This window comes from Ochotona curzoniae, unplaced genomic scaffold (assembly GCF_017591425.1).
Source record: "Ochotona curzoniae isolate NIBS_2020 unplaced genomic scaffold, NIBS_Ocur_1.0 scaffold_3208, whole genome shotgun sequence".
NCBI classification, from domain to species: domain Eukaryota; kingdom Metazoa; phylum Chordata; class Mammalia; order Lagomorpha; family Ochotonidae; genus Ochotona; species Ochotona curzoniae.
The window spans coordinates 3,993,550-4,014,716 of record NW_024467106.1 but is presented as its reverse complement, the minus strand read 5'-3'; the positions used below and the strand labels follow the sequence as shown (position 1 = coordinate 4,014,716).

At 59.8% G+C, this 21,167-nt stretch overlaps 1 protein-coding gene across 1 annotated transcript in view; it reads left to right on the top strand.

Moving 5' to 3' along the window:
• NCS1 (neuronal calcium sensor 1) overlaps positions 1–21,167 on the top strand; it is a 33,770-nt gene that overhangs the window by 6,926 nt on the left and 5,677 nt on the right. Inside the window, exon 2 of the mRNA XM_040963448.1 lies at positions 11,716–11,740. Within this exon, the coding sequence (XP_040819382.1) occupies positions 11,716–11,740 (25 nt within the window). The remainder of the gene's footprint in view (positions 1–11,715; positions 11,741–21,167) is intronic.

Here is a 21,167-nt window from a genome sequence, read left to right as displayed (position 1 = left end):
TGGTTCGAGTCCCAGCTTTTCCACCTGTGCCCCAGCTTCTTCCTAAGGCATCCTGGGATGCAGCTGATGATGGCTCAAGGGTTTGAGCCCCTGCCATCCCTGTGGGCAACCTGGATGGAGTTCCTGCTTCTGGCCTCAGCATGGACCAGCCCTGGTTGTTGCAGGCATGTCCAGCAGCTGGAAGATCCAATTCTCTTTCATCACTCCGCTTTTCGAGTAGGTCAGAGAAGTAGCATGTGGTTAAAGGAAGGGGTCTCCTTGTTCTGACATTATAGGCTGAACCAGTATCCACTTTTCACATGAGGCTTGTTCAGTGGGGTGGGGACCATCATAGGTTCATGGGCAACGCCATGTCCAAGTGACCCAGCCAAGAGCAGCGGAGTGGAGCATGGCAGGGAGGGTGAGGCTGCGGGGACTGCTGTGTCCAGGCTGTGTGACCCTGGAGGGCCACTCCCTTCCCGGAGCCACAGGGACCTTGTGGGTGAGCCGAGAATAGATAGGTCACACATGGCTGTCCTGCAGGCAGGCCCAGGGCTCTGCACACCCCGACACCCAGGTGGGAGGCTGTGGTGGGCTGTGCTAGTGGACAGGGACCTCGGCCACCCTTGGAGCAGCCACAGGCCTTCAGTTCGATGGCTGTGAGTACAAGTAGGGGCGTCTGGGCACTGAGCCTGGCTGGTCAGCATGTGGGGTGGGGTGTAGTGGGGAGGGGCTGACTGCGCATCTGGGCCCAAGGACAGGATAGGTAGGCCGGAAGTTCTGGGCCACTGCAGGTGGGTTTTAGTCCCAGGTCATCCTTGCCTGGACCCTGACATGTTTGTACCCCACTACCCGACTCAGTTTCCCTTTCTGTGCAGCGTTTTGGAGCCCCAGGGCTGGCATAGCAGGTGCAGCGGGCCTGGACTCTGTTGTGGGGCGGTAGCCGTGGACCATCTCCTTGGGCTTCTGCTGTCTCATTCTGCTCTTGCTGGTGGGGGCTGAATGAGAAGAAGAGTCTTTGCGGAAAACAGGAGTTGCGGAAGAGCTGGGTCCGAGTTCAGAAAAATTCTCTGTTGCATCACCGTCGGCCAGGGAGGGCCAGCTGTTCCCAAGTGCCTGGTGAGTGCTGCCTGGGGCTGTGTCCATGGCCCCATTGCAGATCGACCCCCACCTGCCCTGTCCCACTCTGGGGCTGGCGAGGGGCCTCGTGTCGGGAGAAGTGCTACGGAGATGCGTGGGTGTTGCAGGCGCTGCCTATGGTGCCACACATCCTGCTTTTCACCTGCAGCTCCCAGCCGGGGCAGCGGGTCACGACCTGTGTCGGGCGGGCGTGGGCCGGCGTGTCTGCTCGCACACATGCATGCCCTAAGCATGGCTGTGCAGCATGGGGGCAGCCTCAGGAAAGGTTGCAAATAACAGATGCTCTCAGATGAGGGCTGAGGGACCTGGATGCCAGTGCTTAGTGCCCCCGGCAGCCATGGTGGTCCCCTGGAGACCCCAGGGGTGGGAACAGCCGCTGCTCGCCCAGCACTGAGGGCAGAACCTGCGGGTCTGCTGGCTCCCATGGCCATGGGAGCAGGGAGTGTTTGTCCATGGCACAGGTGAATGAGAGGAGGCCTGAGCAGGTGCCAGCTGAGCCCAAGGCCTTCTAACCCACCTGAGCCCACATGCTTCTCATGCCTATATGGAAGCCTTGTGGCCTCGGAGCCATCTGTACCAGGTCGGGGTGCCCCGGTGCCAGAGGCTGCACCTGCAGCTGGCGATCCTGCCCAGCTGTCCCGCATTCTTGTGCTGGAGTGAGGGTGTATGGCGGTCAAAGTCCTTCCACCTGTGACTATCCCATTGCTCAAGATGACTTTTTAAAGTGTGTTTATTTTGAAAGGCATAGTTAAAGAGACAGCAATGGAGAGAGAGAGAGAGAGAGAGAGAGAGAGAGAGAGAGAGAGAGAGAAAGAGAGAAGAGAGAGAGAGAGAGAGAGAGAGAGAGAGAGAAGAGAGAGATATCTTCATCTCCTGGCTGACTCCCCAGATGGCTACAACAGAACAGCCAGCACTGGACCAGGCTGAAGCCAGGAGCCTGCAACTCCATCCAGGTCCTCCATGTGAGTGCAGAGGCCCAGGCGCTTGGGCCATCTTCTGCTGCTTTCCCAGGTGCATGAGCAAGGAGCTGGATTGGAAGTGGAGGAGCCGGGATTTGAACCGGCACCCATGTGGGATGTCACAGGCAGTGGCTTTTTCTGCTATGCCCTGATGCTGGCCTCCTGTTCTAAATGTTTTGTCTCTTGGAGGAGGTTGGGGCTGCTTCTGTCTCTGCTTCCTCCAGGAAGGAGAAGTCTTGAGACATCCAGGGTGCACGGCCTGGGCAGTGGGCAGCCACCCCCCACTGCCTGTGCTACTCCCAGGGGACACTCCACCGCTGACCTTGGGTCCAGCATTGTGCTGACCACGCCCAGTCTGAGTGGGCACAGGAGCCAAACACCCCAGTGTCAGGACCTGCCCTGAGGAGGCTGCAGGTGGGGGCTGGGGTACAGGATGAGGTGAGGTGGTAGAAGCTGTTCCCTCTCATCCCTTCCAGGTATCTCAGGAAATATCTGATGAGTATGGGCAGAGCCCAGGTTCTCGGGGGTATAGCATAGGACACCAGGGTGACCGTGGCTTATACACTGGACAGCAGGGAGCCACCCACAGGCAGGCCTGGGAATGCCACCTCCAGGTGGCAGGTACAGCAGCCCAGAGCCTGTGCCCTGCCTCGCCTCCTCCGGCTGACCTGCAGTCAGGGTGTTATTTCCCATCAGCCCTGGGGTGCCCCGAGCACACTGCCTGCAGGCAGCAAGGCGCCGCTGGCCCCAGAAGGATCCCAGGGCAGCTGCTGGCTTGCCAGTTCTGGGCTCTGGCAATAGCCCCAGGAGGCTGGCGGGGCATTCAGGACACTGGGCTCTGGCTTCCTGGGCAGGGTGGCGGGGAGGGTAAGAGGAATGTGGCTTTGAGGAATGCTGGATCCAAGGCATAAATAGCTCCGTGCCAGCATGGGCTGTCAGTGGGAAGGCAGCCTGCAAGGGCCACTCTCTCGTTCCAGCCCAGCCACCCTGGACCCCGCGGCTCTGGCCTCTTTTTTCTTTTTCCTTTTTCCCCTTTAAGCCACCACGGGAACCAGATGGGGCTCTCTGGCTGTAGCTGCAGACTGAGCCGGCATCAGATTCCCCCCTTCCACTCCCTAGGCCTGGGGCCACTTGCTTGTTGGAACCTCAGCTTTTCCCTCTGCAGAATGGAGCCAGGACAGCTTGCCCAGCCCTCTGCTGCTGCTTGGAGCTCACGTACCAGGATAGGCCTCTAGCCTGTGGGGCTCTTGCCTGTGGGCCAAGCTCTTTCCTAACTGTGGACAAATGATGATGGCCCCGCCCCAGGATCAGGGCTGAAGTTCCCATGAAAATCTCCATCCCATCTGTGACATGGTGGCCTGCAGCTGGATGCTGAATGGTGGTCCAGGTTCTTTGTGTCCCAGCAGCTCCAAGCCACGTCCCGCCTGACTTCCATCACCTTCTCCCTCCAACCTTAGGGAGGATTGGCTGCAGCCCAGCCCCCAGCTGTGTCCAGAGGAGGAACAGCCCAAGCTCTGTTGTTCTCTGACCAGTGCTGATGGCCTACCTGTCCATCTGCTCCCGCTTAGCAGTGGGCACCAGGAAGATGGGCTCGCTTTGCTGCTTCACTGCCCCCTGGTTCCTGGGATGGAGCCTGGCCATGTATGTTGGAACAAGGAGCAAACCAGACAGCTGTGAGTGAGTTAGGCACAAAGCCTCCTCTCGTCCATCCTGGGACCCTACGTGAGCCCCATCCTGTATGTGTGTTTGCTAGATCTGGTTGTCCACCTGCGGGATTGTCAATGAAGCCAGTCATGGGACCTGGGAGTTTTGTCCCCCTCCCCTCCTGGGGACCTGGCAGCTGTGTCCGGCTTGGAGGGAGGGGCCTGGATGCAGTTCCCCCCATGTACTGCAGAAAGCACTGTGGAGCACAGATACAGCAGGGCAGGCCAGGGGCCTCACTTGGAGGCATAGCCTGAGAAACGGGCACACACGGAGGGTGGAGCCTCAGCCAGTGACCAGCAGATGTCACGGTCTGACTTCTGGTGGCCCCGGCCGGGTGGGTGGGCCTGTGCAAGCTCCGTGACTGCTTGGCAGCCACTTACTGTCAGCATGGGTCTCCATGCTCCTGAGGACCCTGGTGAGGTCAGTGGCCACTCCCTGTGTACCTTGTCATTGTAGACGGCACATAGGTCAGGGCTGGGCCATTGTCCTGGGCTCTTCCGGGCTGGAGCCAGAACTGCCACCTGCTGCTGGTCATGCTGCCTGAGCTCCAGCTGCCATCATCCCTCAACTTCCTCACCAGATGCTGCGGAATCCTCTGGGGTCCCTGCTGCCTGTAGTGCCTCCGCGTCTGCAGCCTCCTGGGAGGTGGTCTGTGCGCTGTCCAGGCCTGCTCCCACCCACAGGGCCACTTGCTGTGATAACTGGGAGGGAGACCAGCCCGGAGGAGGACTGAGGCAGGAGTGGGGTGTCGGGATGGCACAGGCAGATACCAGCTGGGGTACAGGGAGGCGGCCTGGTCTCCACCTGCTTCTTGGGTGGTACCCTGGCCATACTTCTCACCTAGGTGCCGTGACACCTTGGTTACAGGTAGCAGTTGTTTCGGGGCCCTGGACCAGGCCTGCCAGGCCCTGCCACTTTGTCTGTGGTCCCTCAGATGCCCAATGTCCTGGGCACATGTGGCCGCCCCTTCCTCTTGGTCTGACTTAGGTCCGTGCGTCCTGACCCAGCCCTGGACTTCCTTTCTTGTCCCTACAGGCAGTGGAACAGCGGGCAGCTGGCTGCTTCGGGCCTGTACCCCAATCCCATCATCTCAACAGCTCCCAGGACAAAGACTGTCTGGGCACTGCCCTGGCCCCAGAGTCCCTGCTCCAGGGTTCGCCCCATGGCAGCGCTTAGGAGTCCATCACTGGGGAAAAGTCTGTGTTTCTTCCACCTGTCGTTGTTATTGTTTCCATTTTACAGATAAGCTGAAGCTCAGGGAGAATGACTCAATTTTGAGAAAGAGCCTTTCTGGGGAGGGGAGGTTGCAGGTGCGTGGCCTTGGTGCCTCCCACAGTGTCTGTCCCTGGCGTGACCTGGAGATGCTTCCGGAGTGGGGTGGCCATCACCTCTGACTGGACCCTGAAATGTGCAGGGGTTCCCTCCTCCCCAAGCGCTCCAAGGCTCCGTGGTGACAGCAGGTGTTGGCTCACCACCTTGGGGTCCCCTACTTGAAAGATTTCCAGTCTGGCAGCAGAGGTAGTTGGGATCAAGGGTGGATGTTGGGGTCCCTCCTCATCATGTGTGAAGGTGGCAGCAGGGGTGTCCAAGCTGGCTGTTAGGGCACCAGGAAGGAGGCCCTGGACTTCAGAAAGTTGGCCCAGGTTTGCCTCTTGGTGTTGCCGCCTGCAGCAAGGTGAGGCACGTGGCAGACAGCACATACCTGCCGTGTGCCATCGTCTGGTCCTGCCTGAGCAGACGTTTGTCCGTGCTCTCCCTCACAGCTCCCAGCCAGGATTGGTGGCCATGAGTGGGTGACCGCAGGCTGAGGACAGACGTTGCTCCGGTCACCTCTCTGGGCCCCTGGAGCTCACCTGCTTTGTTCCTGCCTTTTCTTCCCGGTGTGGGTCACTGCCAGGCTAGCCTGTGCCTGCTGCCCCGAGGCAGGTGTCGTTAGCACCAGGCTGACTACCTGCCTCTGATCTGGCTCCTCCTGGGCTCACGTAGAAGCTGGGTGGCTCCCAGCATGCCTTCGGTGCCACATGACACCGTGTTCCTCTGCTCCCGACCCTGGATGCCGCACCAGCTTCACTGCAGATGAGTTCTGCACCTTGGGCAGGTGTTGCCGCCTCTGGAGCCATGGACATCATCAACCGTCCCCCACCCTGCCCCACACATCACTGACCGAAGGGCTCGGAGCATGGAGGTGAGACCCAGGGATTCAAGTCTAGCAGATCTCCCAGTGAGGTGAGGCAAGCACTGGGCCTGGAAGTTACACTGGCCACTGGGCTGGCCGCATCCCTCGGCAGAGTAGCTGGATCTGAGTCCTGGCCCCGATCTTCTTTTTTTTTCTATAAAGATTTGTTTGTTTTTATTGGAAAGCCAGATATATAGAGAGGAGAGACAGAGAGGAAGATCTTCTGTCCGATTGTTCACTCCTCAAATGGCTGCAATGGCTGGTGCCCAGCCAATCCGAAGTCAGAGCCAGGAGCTTCCTCCAGGTCTCGCACGTGGGTGCAGGGTCCCAAGGCTTTGAGCTGTCCTTGACTGCTTTGCCAGGTGCGTTAGCAGAAAGCCAGATCATAACTGGAGCATCTGGGACTTGAAGCAGAACCTGTATGGCATGCTTACTTCGCAGACTTGCTGTCTCTACGGTGCTGCTTCCCAACCCTGGTCTTGTTTCCAGCCTCTTGCTGACGCAGACCTTGGGGAGTAGCAGATTATGGCTCTAGTTCTTGGGTCCCTGTCACCTCCTTCGGAGACTCCGTTTGAGTTCTGAGGTCCTGGCTTTTGTCTGAACCAGCCCAGCTATTGTGAACATGTAGGGAGTGAACCAGTGGCTGGAAAATCTCTGTCAGCTGATTCTCTCTGTCCTTCAAATAAAAGAAAGTGAGAGAGGAACCTGCACAATGGTGTAACAAGCTAATCTTCCGCCTGCAGCGTGGGTATCCCATATGGGCACCGGTTCAAATCCCGGCAGCCCCACTTCCCACCCAGCTCCCTGCTTGTGGCCTGGGAAAGCAGTCGAGGACGGCCCAAAGCCTTGGGACCCTGCACCTGCGTGGGAGACCTGGAAGAAGCTCCTGGTTCCTGGCTTTGGATCAGCTCAGCTCTGGTAGTTAGGGCCACTTGGGGAGTGAACCAGCAGATGGAAGATCTTTCAGTCTCTTCTCTGTAAATTTGACTTTCCAACAAATATAAAATAAATCTTTAAAAAGAAGGAAAAGCAGTAGGTAAAAGAAAGATGAGAGCATCCGGGAGAAAGATGGAACGGGGGAGGGAGGGGACACAGGGAAGGGGTGCCTTGCCCCACCCCGAGATGCAGGCAGGGACCAGGTGCATCACATGTGCCGTGATCTGCAAGCCTTCCCGAGCCCCGACCATGCCTTCCCACCCTGCCCCTCCGCCGCTGCTCATGCCTCAACCAAGTGGGCTTGTGGGGGCCAACCGAGTGGGCTCGGGGACCAGAGAGGCCAGGAGGGTAGTGCGATTGAAATAGTGCCGTTTGGGAGACCAGGGGTTCTGGGCAGCCGCTTGGCCCTCACTGCTGTTCCCTAGGGTGACAGGAAGCCTCTTATCCTAGCACACGCCTGTCGGCAGCCACGGTGTGCAAGGCAGAGAGACCCCTGACAACTGCCATGTGCGAAGGCCAGCCCACATGCCCACCTCCTCCTGCTGGCCCCAGCAACAGCCCCAGATGGAGAAGGAGGCCGAGGCTCCGAGAGGACTGTGCGTTGGCCATGGCCACACAGGGGGTAGGAGGTGGCTGTTTGGAGAGAGCCCGGTTCCTGGGGACCAGGACGAGGTGGCCCTGGGCTCAGGTGAGTCAGGGGATCAAAGTGGCCCAGGCTTGGCCCCAGGCTGCCCTGTGGGATCAGGGACCACCATCCCCTCCGTGGTGGGTGCTATGGCACTGCTGCGGGCGGGCCCGCCTGTCTCTCCTGCTGACAGCCCTGTGCTGTGTGCCAGCCCCAGCCGGTGTGGGTGGCAGAGGAAGGAAGCAGCAGGCACTAAGGAGGCTGGGCTGCTGCCACGCTGCGGCGGGAAGGGGGGCCATGGTGGTGAGGGAGTGCTGGGGGTTGGGGGCTTTGGGGAATCTGCCCTTCTGGATTGGGGAGAGGGACTCCCCTAACATCTATTTCCAATGCCCGGTGCTGGGGCCCAACTCTCCACGGCTGGACGGTTCTGGAGCTCGGGCCTGGGGTGGGTCTGGATTCTAGGCTCTGCTGACCCTGGCACAGGCGTTGGATGAGGACCACAGCTACTGTGAGCCTAAGTGCCACCTTGTCCAAGGTCGCTCGGGGTTGTGGGGCCTGGCACCCAGGCCGTGCAGAGCCTTTGCCCACCTCTGGTTCTTCCGGGGCTGCTTTGCCCAGGTCCCTGATCTGGTGGGCTTCGTCTGTGGTAAATGCTGTGCTTGCCTCCACATTTGTGTATTCCTGCCTGAGGGACAGGAGTTGGAGGAGGGGGCAGCTTGGGCACCAGGGCCCCTGTGGGTGCAGACAGCTGCTTCCATGCCTGTGTCACACCCCCTTGGCTGTGCTGCCTGCCCCACCCCCCACCTCAAGCAGGGCTGAGCGGCCCAGTAATACCTGCTGTGAGTAGCAGGAGGAGACATTTATCTTTCTACAGATGGAGGAGAGAGGCCCAGGCCAGGCTTAGATGGGGGTCCCAGCAGGGGAGAAGCCTGGAGGGCCAGGGGAGCTATCCAAGACATCTGTGCTGAGGTGGCAGGGCTGTCGGGGGAGCCCCCTTTGCCATTGTCCCACTGCACCCTAGGGCCCCTTTCCTGGGGTTGCAGATAATGTGGGGTCTGGCTTGGGTTTGGGAAGGGGGTGGCCTGCTAGGCTGGGGAGGCTTGGGGTCCGCCTTCACTCCACTGCCCCTCCCTGCAGCACCCCGCCCCCCTTCTGACTGCAAAGACAGCCCTCATGTTCCTTGCTGCTATGCAGGAGCTGCGTGGAGGGGTGGGTAGGCGCCCCAGAGCTCCAGGTGACTGAGGCCACGGGCATTGCAGACCTGGGGCCTGTGAGGGCTGGACGAGGGTTGGACAAGGCCTGGACGAGGGCTGAGCAAGGGCTGAGCGAGGGCTGAGCGAAGGCCTGTGAGGATCTGGGAGAGGGCCAGGTGTGGGGCCAAGGGGGGACTGGGTGAGGACTGGGTGAGGGCTGGGTCCCACCCCAGCCACTTCCCTGCCTGCCATCCCCAGCTCCTATCTGGCCTCTCCAAGCTGCAGAATTTTCTCTTGAGCTGGGACCTCTGCCTGCTAGGAGCTTGGGCCCTTCCCTCTCCCCCAGAGGGCAGCACTGAGGCTCAGAGAGCTGAGATCATGAACCAGCCTGCGGGTGTTCAACACATGGAACACAGATTTGTTTGGGAGGCAGAGAGAGCCGGGTCCTTTCATGTGGGGACATGGGCATCTTCCCTGGCATCTTTGCCCCAGACCCAACGCCCACTTCTTGCGTCCTGGGTTTGGGATGCGCCTGGGCGTGCAGGCCCCGAGGCAGTGGAGAGGGGCAGCTTGGTGCCAGGTGTGATCCTGTTTAGGTGAGGAGCAAGTCCTAGAATGCTCTCAGCATCCAGCCCCGTGGCATGAAGGAGACAGCAGCCGACCAGGGCTTGCCCTGTGCCTCCCGTGTGCACGGGGCCGTGGGGCCAGGCGCTGAGGTTCATGCTGGGGAGTTGGGTATTCAGCTGCAGAAAAGAGGGGACAGTTTCTACGGAGCCCTGGCTGGGCACCAGCCACTGCACCAAGCACTCCCGGTCCGTCCTTCGCCTGTGAGACACCTGCAAGTTTAAAGCCTTGAACTTGCACCCCGTGTTCCCTCCCTTTGTCTTGTTTCTGGACCTCCCATAGAACACTGCAGGTGTACTGGCCCTGACCGCAGAGTCCTCGGGGGCACGTCTCTGAGGAAGAGGGCTGTTGCATCCTTGAGTGACCTCGGCGCCGTTGTCCCCTGCCCCGAGCAGGTGAACAGGCATCTGTCCTGCGTGGTGTAGCCCTGGTGCACCGTCTTGTGGATTTGTCTGATCGGGTCCTCAACCACGGGACTCGGACAAGGCTTCCCCCGCCTGTGTCAGGGCATGTCGCCTCCCAGGTCCACAGGTGCATGTCTCTGCTTAGAGCGCAGCCAGCTTTGGCAGGACAAAGGGAGGTGATGTCCGGGCAGGCTGCCAGCTGGGAGCATGGGGAGCCTCCCAGAGCCTAGACACGGTGGCTGAGAACGCAGGCCTCCGAGTTGGCTGTGACCTTAGGTTTGTCCCTTGGGTTACCGCCCCCAGGCTCAGCTTGGTCTTTGAAACAGGGCCGGCCTCCAGGTTGATGTAGGGCGGTGAGTGGTGAGGGCAGCTGGGATTTGGACACAGTTGTCTAACTTGGGCTGACAAGGGGGGCTGGGGACTTGTGCACACCGGGCTTCCGTCTTCAGTGGAGCAGCCAAGGTGCTGGTCCTGGCATGGTGCCAGTGGACACCTGCTGGCCCTTGCTGTCTCCCACTAACCGGGCTCATCTCTCGCTACTCCTCGGCTTTGGTTACTGCTGATCACTCTGTTTTGGGGACATATTTTTTTGGGGGGAGGTGGCAAGCCAGCTGTGGCCCTTCTGCTCTCCAAGCTGCTGCCTCCTGGTGGCTGTGATGGGGAGTGGTGGGTGAGGGGTCAGTTAGGGACAGCTGGGACTTCCAAGCTCCTGGCCCGGTGACCTCAGCCGAGCTCCTGTGGTTGGTGTCACGTGATGGCACTGCTTGCTGACCCCTCCCCTCGGCCCCCAAGGCCCCGCAGCTCGCTGGCTGACTCCAGGTGGCTGGGGCTCTGGCCCCTTGGGGACCGTGGCCTGCTGGTCAGGAAACACAGGATTGTACCTGCCAGGGCCTTCTGATGGCCATAAGGGCAGTGAGTATGTGGAGCGCCACAGGCCCACTTCATAGATGAGGAGACTGAGGGGAGGGGAAGCTGCCGGCCTCAGGACACGCAGACTGGGCAGGCGGTGTGACCTGGTCCAGTTCTGAGCCCGCAGCCTGGTGTACCTGGCTATGCAATGACAGTCACCTGTAACTGCGGGTTTGGGCTTATGCCCGCTGCCCTGGGGCTGATCGCCCTTCCCAGTTCCAGTCTGGGCGTCACTGGAGAGACCTTCCCCTTAAACCCCACACCTGAAGCCCTTTGCTAGAACCTTCTCTGGACGATCACGTCCTCTCTCGCCCGGTCTGGTCTCCCGGGTAACTCCCACCGCCGCGGCTGCCCGCCTTTCATGGCACTTTCCCCTTCTGGGCTCGTGGAGGGTGGGTGCTGAGGAGGGATCTGTGCTGGGGTGGTGGTAGGGTGGCTCTAGGAGCCTGTGCGCCTGCTGTGATGGACAGTGGGGGGACGGGGAGGACTGGGGCCCAGGGAGCTGGAGGAGGAGCAGCTGGGGTCCTTTGTTCAGTGACTGCCCCAAGCACTGGGTGGGTTCCGACTTCAGCTGATCCAGTACTTTCCAGAAAAAAAAAAAATACGTTGTTTGTTTCATGGTTTGGTAGGCAATAACTTTTTGGGTTTGGCTTGGGTTTCAGCCATTCTCTCTTGCTCATTTCAGCTTTGGGGTTGGGGTTCTGTTTGCGTCCTGTCCATGAGAGGGGCTGGAGGGGAGGGGCTGTGCAGTGGAGGGGGTTCAGCCTTCTGTGAGGGCTCAGCATTGCTCTTGTGTGCCCTAGGCTGGGACGGTGCAGGCTGGGGCAGGAGGGGTGACGGCAAGGAGAGGCCTGGGCAGAGGCAGCTCTGGGTCTGGGGGTTGTTGGTGCAGTGGCAGCAGCAGCAGCACAGTGGGCCTCCACAGTGAGGATGGTCCAGAGCTGCCCCCTGCTGGATGTTGCAGCAGGCGCGCTGTGGGGTGGGCAGAGCAGGTGCCGGGAGGCGCTCGGGAGTCCTCACACGTGTGGCTCTTCAGCTAAAAGGTCCCTCTTGTTTTCTCTTGCAGTTACGGAGAAGGAGGTGCAACAGTGGTGAGTAGCTTTGGGGACGGGGGCTGGCCCAGGTGTCAGGGTCTGATTGGGAACTGGGGTGCTGGTTGTGTGCTGGTGGGAACATGCCGCAGGTGCTCACTGTGTCTTGAGACCACCTGCAGCTGGGCTGGGACTGCTGGCAGTGTCCTGCTGGGGCGGCTCTTAAAGGACCCCCAGGTCTCTCTGAAGGGCCTGTCCCCTGGAGGGGGAGGGATTCTGCTGCGTGGGAAGCCTGAGGCCCGGATGTGGCCTGGTCACTTTGGCGCCTGGGGATGCCAAGGTGCACCTGCTCCGTCTGTAATGATTCCTGAGTCTCCTGCTGGACATCAGCTCCAGTCACCCTGTGGGCGGCCTGGAGTGCTGTGTCCGGAAGGATCCTGAGGCTGCGTGTCTGGAGTGGTGATAGATTAGTGATGTCTGTCCTGGCTGGGGGGAGGGAGGGGAGAGACCTGCTTGCTAGCATTGTGAGTCTTGGTGTGTGTGGGGGTGTCCCACCGTGTGTGGGGCCCCTGAGCCGGGGATCAGCAGGCAGGGGGGCAAGGAGACGACCCTGGAGATCACCTCGTTTGCCCCAGGGTCACTGTTTGCACCTCCTGTGCCTCCCGTGACAGCCCACTCTGCACTCAGGCTTGGTGGCTGAACCTGGATGGAGAGCAGGTGTGGGGGAAGCACCGACCACATCCGAGGATGAACCTATGAGCTTGACCTGCTTCCTGCTCCCCCTGCTCTGGTGTGTCCTGTGACCATTGAATGAGCTCGAGTGGCCACAGCCAAAGCAGGTGCAGCGACTCACATGGAAGCCAGGGCCGGGGAGAGCAGTGGTTAGAGCAGCTGCATGGGCAAAAGCCCTCATCTGCTTTGTGGCACCTGCGGGAGGGCTCTGGGCAGCAGATGTGGGCAGGCTGGGGAGGAGGGCAAGGTCCATCCTTGGGAGAGGCGGATGCCCCCAGGGACACCGCTGTGTCCCTGGTCCCCATTGTGGTGTTGAGGACAAGGATATTGGGTCCTGCTGCGGCCAGGCCTTTCCTCAAGGGGCAGGTGGCTAGGGGCCTGCATCCCGGCTATGTGACCTTGCACGAGTATTGGACGTGGGTCCTCAGCATCCCTCCTGGAGTGTGAGGGTAGGATTTTATCAGAATACTGTGAAGCACGCATGTACCAGGTCACATGGGATGTGGAGCAGAACTTGAAGGTTCTCTCTGTTGGTGTTGAAACCACACTGTGCGGCTGGTGACACCTGCCCCCCACAGTGGAGAGCCTACTGAGGTTCCAGCTGCTCCACTTCCCATCCAGCTCCCTGCTGACGCACCGCGGAGGCAGTGGGAATGGCCCAAGTGCTCGGGCCCCTGGGTGCAGTTTCACACTGCTGACTTTATCCTGGCTGCATCCGGACTGTTGTGGGCATTTGGGGACTGAACCTGTAGATGGAAGATCTCTCTCTCGTTTCTCTCTGACCAAGACAGAGTCCCCACCCCTGGTGTGCACTGAAATACAGCGTTGGACACCCACTGGCAGAGCCAAGTGCCAGGGAGAAAATGATGCAAAGAGGGTGGGGCCTGCATCAGAAGGGTTGGGGTGGACCTGTACCGGCCAGAGGGCGGGGCCTATGTCAGAGAAGGGCTCTGATCTGTTGCATTGCACGGCGAGTACCAGTGGAGCCTGGACCAGAACTCAGGTCCTGATGCCTCTCACTCAGGTCCCTGGGACCCTGGGAGAACCCCAACCCCAGGGCCCTGTGATGTGAGGCCTGGCTGGACCAGCTGGACATGCCCATCCTGCACCCAGGTCCTCTCAGTGTGGAGGCGAGAGCCTCCCTCCCGCCAGGAGATCAGGAACCCAGGGAGGCTGAGAGATGGCAGGCACAAGGTCCCAGGCCCCCGAGGGTGAGTGTGACATTGTGGCCACCTGGGAGATGAGGAGTGCGCCATCCGGCCTGAGGACAGCAGGGTAGACACAGCTCTGTGACAGGAAGCTAGGGAGCGAGCAGAGGCTGGAGGCGGCTGGTGGTATGTGTGCCGCCGCGGGACCGTGCATCCCGTGGAGGTCATCCTCTTGTTTTCTTTCTTCTAAAATATTTTGTTTCATGGAGAGGCAAGGGCAGATGAGAGAGCATGAACGCCCTCCCGAACACGGCTCGTTCTCCAAGTGGCCGACAGGGTCAGGGCTGGCCCCGGCTGGGAGCCCAGCAGCTCGGTGAGGTGTCGCGTGTGGTGGCAGAGAGCCAGGGACTTGAGCCATCACTGCGGCTACCGAGGCAGTCGGTCCCCGAGCAGCGTCCTGCCTACCACGCCACACACCTGCACCTCTCCTGAATGTCCTGTTTTCTAGATTCTGACTGGCTCCATTGCTTTGACTAACCAAGGACCCCAGAAGTGTTGTAATATCAGCAGTGGCTGGTCGGGTGGGCGTGTTGGAATGCCTGTGTCTCACCGTGAAGTGCTGGTTCCAGTTCCTACTGATGCAACCTGGAAGGCAGCAGATGGTGGCCCACATTAGGGGGCCCTGCTGCCCACCTGGGAGACCCGGCTGGAGGCCCGGACCAGCTCTGGCTGTGGTGGGTTCTGAGGAGCAAGCTGCTGGAGGGAGGATCTCTCTCCTCTCTGTCGCTCAGCTTTCTGGGGAGAAAAGCAGGTGCCAGCGGGGTGGGGGCCCTGCGGCCAGCTCAGCAGGACTGGCTGCTGTCCTGGGCTGTTCTCTGTGGGCAAGGGTTGGGGGAGCCCCCACAGGGCCAGAGATGCCTGCCCAGGCCGCACACAGCTGTGTGGGTGTGCATGTGTGCAGAGCAAGTACACATGGGCGTGTCAGTGTGTGTGCACAAGAGCTGGTGTGCTTCGGGAGTGTGTGTGTACTGGGAAGCATGCACATATGTGAACACATGTGAGCTGGTGTGCTTCGGGAGTGTGTGTGTACTGGGAAGCATGCACATATGTGAACACATGTGAGCCAGTGTGCACATGTGTTGGGAGCATGCAAGTGTGTCCCCAAGAGCATGTGTTCCATGTGTGGAGTCTGGGGCCAGCTTCTGCCTCTGTGGCCCAGACCGTTGGGCCGTGACCATGCTAGCTCTCTGCTGTGGGGAACTCACAGCACTGAGGAAGGGGAGTCTTCCTCATGGGTGTTGGGGTCTATGCAGGCCTTGGGGGGCCCTGGCAGGCGAGGTGCTGGGGGGAGGCTGGGCTTGGCTGACTGCAGCTGCTGCTGTGTCCTGCGGTTTCCCATCTTGCTGCTCTTACCCACCTCCGCTGGCCTGCAGGATCCGGAGGGCGAGGAACGCCGGGACCCTCAGAGACCAGAGGCCAAGCTGCAAGCGTTTGTTCATTCATTCCACCTTTTTTTTTTTTAAGGATTTATTTATTTTCATTGGAAAGGCAGATTTGCAGATTTGCAGAGAGAAGGAAAGGCAGAAGTATCTTCTCTCTGCTGGTTTACTCCCCAAGTGACTGCAATGGTGGGTGCTGTGCCGATCTGAAGCCAGGAGCCAGGAAATTCCTCCAGGTCTCCCACGCAGGTGCAGGGTCCCAAAGCTTTGGGTCGTCCTCGACTGCTTTCCTGGGCCGCAAGCAGGGAGCTGGATGGGAAGTGGAGCTGCCGGGATTAGAACCGGTGTCCGTATGGGATGCTGTGCTTGGAGGTGGAGGATTAACCAGCTGAGCCATTGTACCGGCCCCCATTCCACGCTTTCTGAGCACTGACTCTGTCCTCAGGTGTCAGGGTGAGGGGAGAGGAGGCGCCTGAGGTGGAGGCCCGTGGAGGGTCAGAGTATTTCCTTTTCTTCTTTGCTCTTCTGGGAACATGAGTGTGCCATTGGGGTCTGGAATGGTGCTCGAATCTCCTCCTAGGGATGCTGGCAGAACAGGGCAGCCCGGGGTAGGCTGACTGTGACCTCCTGCCCCTCGTATGTCCAGGGCTCGGCGCGTGGCCAGTGCCCACGACAGGCTGTCCTGTTGACAATACACTCATTCAGGTGGGTGTAGCTGGGTCCCATCTCACAGATGAGCAAACTGAGGCTCGGGGAGAGAGTCACCAGTCCAGGCTCACACCTGGGCCAGTCTCACCAGATCTGATTTGGAGGCTGAACCTTTTTTTTTTTTAAGATATATTTTATTTTTATAGGAAAGTCAGATATTCAGAGAGGAGGAGAGGCAGAGAGGAAGATTTTCCGTCTGTTGGTTCACTCCCTAACTGACTGCAATGGCCGGAGCTGAGCTGATCTGAAGCCAGGACCCAGGAGCTTCTCCCGGGTCTCCCTCGAGGGTGCAGGGTCCCAAGGCTTTGGGCCGTCCTCGACTGCTTTCCCAGGCCACAAACAGGGAGCTGGATGGGAAGTGGAGCTGCCGGGATTAGAACCAGCGTCCATATGGGATCCTGGCGCTTTCAAGGCGAGGACTTTAGCCACTAGGCCACCACGCTAGGCCCTGAGCCCTTGTTTTTAAATAAATAATAAAAAGACTTGTTAATTGTTGGAAAGGCAGAGTTACAGAGGAGAGAGATCCATCTTCCATCTGCTGGTTCTCTCCCCAAATGGCCTCAGGTGGACAGGTTGAAGCCCAGAGCCAGGAGCTTCCTCTGGGTCTCCCAAGGACTTGGTGTGTCTTTAGCTGCTTTTTCAGGCGTATTAGCAGGGAGCTGGCGGAGAAGCAGAGCATCTGGGACTCCAGCAGTGTCCACATGGGAAGCTGATGCTGCAGGTGCCGCAGCACTGGCCCCTGATCCAGCTTTTTAAAAAAGCACATGCTGTCTCCTCTCCTCCCCCCATCCCTTCTTTTTCGCCGTCTCCTCTATTACAGCTCTTCTACCTGCCGTCTCACTTCCCCGACGCTTCTACCTGCCAGGCCTGGAGCAGACTCTCTCCAGGTCCCCATGTGGGTGGCAGGGATTCTGGCACTCATGCTGTCATTGGATGCCTTCACGGGAAGCTGGATGGGAAGAGGAGCAGGCACTGGTGGTGTAGAAAGTGGGCGTCTCAAGCACCCACCTGACCTACTGCACCACCACGCCCATCCCTGAGTGCAGCTAGTGAAGGAACCAGCAAAAACGTGCATCGTTGCAATGACAGTGATGTTATTAATGGGGAGCTCTCTTCCCCGACTCCTTCCCACTGTGTGCCCAAAGCCCTGGCCTGCAGTGAGGGGTCTGCCTGGAGGTGCTCTGCCAAGGCCTGCATGGTCCCTGACTTCTGACTGTGCTGGTCACTCCAAGAGCTGGTTTGCAGTGGGACTTCCCTGTGGCACCAGGCTGCCTGTCTCCCAGGTCTGAGCGGAGCCCACAGTGAGGGGAGGGCTCTACACCTTGCATGCTGTGGGAGGACTCCTGTCCCCTCCTCCCACCACCTGGGCTCAGGCAGCAGGTGCTGGGGAAGGAGGCTCCCTGAGGGCTTTAGGCACCTGCTGGTGGCCCTGGAGTGCCGGGAATATGGCCAGCCCACATTTCCATGTCCTGGCTCCACTTGTTTTTTGGGGTCTTTTGGATCTAGCTTAGCCGCCCCATTGGGTAGCTCTGCACCTTTGTTTGACTTGGGGTCACACAGGTCTCAGCTTCCCCTTCCATAAAGTGGGCAGAATTGTCCTCATCTCTTGAGTTTGTTGGGATGATTTGGCACTGTTGTACCAGCCAAGCCCAGAGCCCGGTGCCCCATGCTCACAATGGCGCCTGATGCTTGGGTCGGGGCGCTTGGGAGGCACCTGTGCAGACCCCCATGTGGGCAGGGGTCCTCAGTGGCCAGGCAGTGGCAGTGGGCACCGGGTGTCCAACGTGGCTGGTTACAGAGCCACTTCTCATACCTTCAGGAAAAGGAAGAATGTTGCTTGGGGTTTGCACAGAACCCCTCCCAGAGTGTGCAAGGTCTGGGGCTTGAGCCTGCAACCCTGGGCACCTGGCAGGGGAGAGGAAGAGGCCTGGGCCTGTTGGAGCGTGACTCTGGGCCCTGACTGGGCATGGTCACATTCCTTGTTTTCCTGGGGATGAAGATGCACCCTGGGGGGTCCCATTGGATGGGTGAGCGGGTAGGTGCGTGATCCGGGGTCCAGACACCGGCAGCCTGTTAGCCCTTGGCCTGCGTTGCCGGCCTCAGAGCTGGGGCTGGGTGTCCTGCGGGTGTCTGGGAGCGTTCAGCCCCCTCTCACACCTGCTGTAGCCGAGGCTGATGCCCTCCTCCGGCTTCTGAGTTACGTAATATTTGGGTAGCAGCCGCATTGCTCACGCGCTCCCCCTGGGGCGGGCAGCCGGGGAGGCAGCCGCCCTGGCTGCAAGCCCGCCTTCCTTTGGTTGGCTTACTGTGTGACCTTGGGCGGGTCCTGCTCCCCCTCTGCGCTCTCAGTATGGATCCCCACAGGGCTCATGAGCTTGTGTCGGCGTCCCTGGGGCTCAGGACAAATCCACCAGACACCTGGGTGCTCCAAGTCCCCTCCCCTGCTTGGTGGCTTGTCACCCTCATCCAGTGCACCTGCCAGCCCCAGCGCACTCCGTGCCGTGTGCCAGGCCTCACACACAAGGTGCCGAGGAGCTTGCATCTCAGGGGGCGTCACGGCTCGGTGTGGTGGGGGGAGGGCAGCTGTCTTGGCTGCGTGGTCTGTGCTGTGATGTGGACGTGTAAGGGGCCTGCAAGCAGGAGGGACCCACAGCCTCAGTTCCGAGACCTGGACCGACTTCCCTATCAGTTGGGGCCTGGTATGTGAGCTGTGAGCTGGTATGAAAGGAAGTTACTTGGACACTTGTTAACAAGTGTTAACAGGTCCTGTGAGGGGTTCTCCAGCTTTGGGCCGGTTGTCTGCCCCGATGGCACACAGGAGGCAACTCAGACTTTGGCTCATGGCTCTGGTCCAAGGTCAAGGGGCCACATGTCTGTCCCTGGCAGAGACAGCTTCCTGTCTGGTCCCTCCCCTTCTTAAAGAGCCCCCAGGAGGCCGTCATTGTTACTCCTGTAGCCTCCCAGGGCCTTGCCTGGAAACCACCACAGCAAGCCCCCTCCCCAACTTTTCCTCCCCTCCAAGGCTTAGTTACATGAAAGGCAGAGCGACAAAGAGGAGAGACAGAACAGATCTTCCACCTGTGGCTTCCCTCCCTCAAATGCTGGACTGAAGCTTGGAATTCCATCCGGGTGTCCCAGGGGGTTGGTAGAGCCCTAGCTTTGAACCAGCCTCTGCTATTTTCCCAGGTGCATGAGTAGATTGGATTGGAAGCTGGATTGGAAGTGTTGCAGCTGGGTCTCAAACCAGCACTCCCACATCGGCTGCTGGTGTTGCAGTGGCAGCTCAACCCACTGCAGCCGCTGTTTCCACTCTGTTCGTGCCTCACTTGGACACAAGGCAGTGGGTGCCAAGTCGAGTGTTCTGACGCCTGCATCCCGCATCCAAGGGCTTGGTCCCTTGTCCAGCTCTGCCTCCTGACTCCCACTTCCTGCAAGGTGCACCTGGGGGACAGCAGAGGAATGCTCAAGTGCTTGGGTCCCTGCCAACCCCCAGGGACAGGGGTGGGGCAGAGACCCGGATGGAGTATGTGGCTCCTGGCTCGGACTGGATTCTACCCCAGCTGGGCAGTGAGCCATCTGTCTCTCAGATTAAAAACAGACAATTCTTTAACCTTCTACACGACATGAGGAGGCACACAGCAGGTGTCAGGACTGTCCCAGGAAGAAAGAGTTGGGGCTCAGCTCTGAGAGGGGATCTGTAGCTATGAGGACGTGGGTGGAAAATTACTGAACGGACTTCCGGCTGCTTGCTGAAGGTGGGACCAGCACTTACACCTGTGGGTGAGAGGGAGGTTAATGTGGAAGCTTGATCAGAAAATGGGGATCTGAGCTGGTCTAGCAGGATGCTTGCTGCCCCTCAGCTCGGCAGGTGTTTTGTGGGGCTTGGCCTGGAGGGTGAGAATGGGTTTGGGGTGGAGCATGGGGGTGTGGGTATCACCTCCTGGGGTGGCCCGGTCTGACTCCCCACTGAGCTAGCTTCCCCGCAGGCCCCTGCCCCCACCGGCTGCTGGCCAGGCGGCTCCCACTGGGCCTGCGCACAGCCCTCCCCCTCGAGGAGCCATCTGCGGAGACGCCCCGGCAGCCGCCTCTGGGTGCCTTTGACTGTCCCTCTGTTCTTTCCTTTCCATTTCCCTCCCGTGACAGCCGCCCTGTGGAGGATGGGAGGAGAGCCGTCCACAGATGGTGGCTGTGCCTTGTTCCCATCGTGAAGTCCTGGTGCTGGGCAGGCCCTGCTCCCTGCCCGGGGTTCCAGCTGGCAAGGGGCTGCTGTCCGTAGGGACTGGGTCTTCTCTTTGAGCTTCACTGGCACTGGGCAGGCTGCTGGGAGGAGGTGGCTTTTGAGGAGTGTGGGCCTTTGTTCTGTTATGGGAAAGGTTTTGTGTCACTGTCCCCAGCTGTCCCCAGTTTAGTTTCCTTCTGGTGTGGTCCACCTGGGGACTTGCAGGGGCTGGTAGACCCCTAGCAGGCGGCAGCTGCATGCGGGGACATCACACGTGAGTAGTCACCGACGCTGGAGCAGCAGCTGACCATTGGTGTGCAGGCGCCAAGTCCCACATGCTACCAGTTCTTTACTCTCTGTGCCTTCATCCGTGAAATGGGTTCCTTGGACCTAGTGCTGGGAGGTCCGAGGAGGACCTGCCCCCAGCTCCCGGAGGAAACTTCCTGCACGTGTCCACTCTCAGGGGCCTCGCCAGCCTCACCCCGTCCCACGGTGGGCATGAAGGAGGCTCCCCATGTTCTGCCTCTACCTGTGCACCCAGCCATGGCGCCATGGCAACCCCAGGCCCCGAGCTCCCATGTCCTCGGTTGCCAGTGCAGAGAGCAGACTGCCGCTGGTCAGTCCAGAGCACAGGCACAACGCATGCCCGCCTGCCACGATCCAGCTCTGCTGTTTCCAGCTCCAGGAGCCTCAGTTGCCTCACCTGCAAAATGTGCCTCCCATGGAGGATGTTGTGGTGTGGTGGGTTAAGCCGACTTGTGGGATGCCCTATTCTATACCCAGGCCCTGGGTTCAAGTCCTGACTGCTTCCCAACCAGCTCCCTGCTCAGGCACCTGACAAAGTGACAGAGGATGGCACTTGGGCCCTTGCGTCCCCCATAGGAGACCTGGATGGAATTAGAGGCTCCCGGCTTTGGCCTGGCCCAGTGGATGGAAGTTCTCCCTTGTCAATCTGCCATTCAAATAAGTAAATAAAAAGAAGCTAAAGGGGTTTCCTGGTAGTACCTTGCTCTGGGGGTGCCGGGAGAGTGGGTCTGCCAAGTTCCCTGAAGAGGCTGGAGTGTGGCTGGAGAGGGGGTGTGGGAAGAGCCGACCTCTCTCTCTGGCCTTCCTGGGGTGCTTCCCACTTGGGGGGACCTGTAAGCTGCCCGCATGGGAGCTGGCTGACAGTGGGTGTCAGGCTGTGTTGGTATTTGTAGGGGTCAGTGCTGCTATGTTGTCCCATCCAGCCCTGTGGCCGT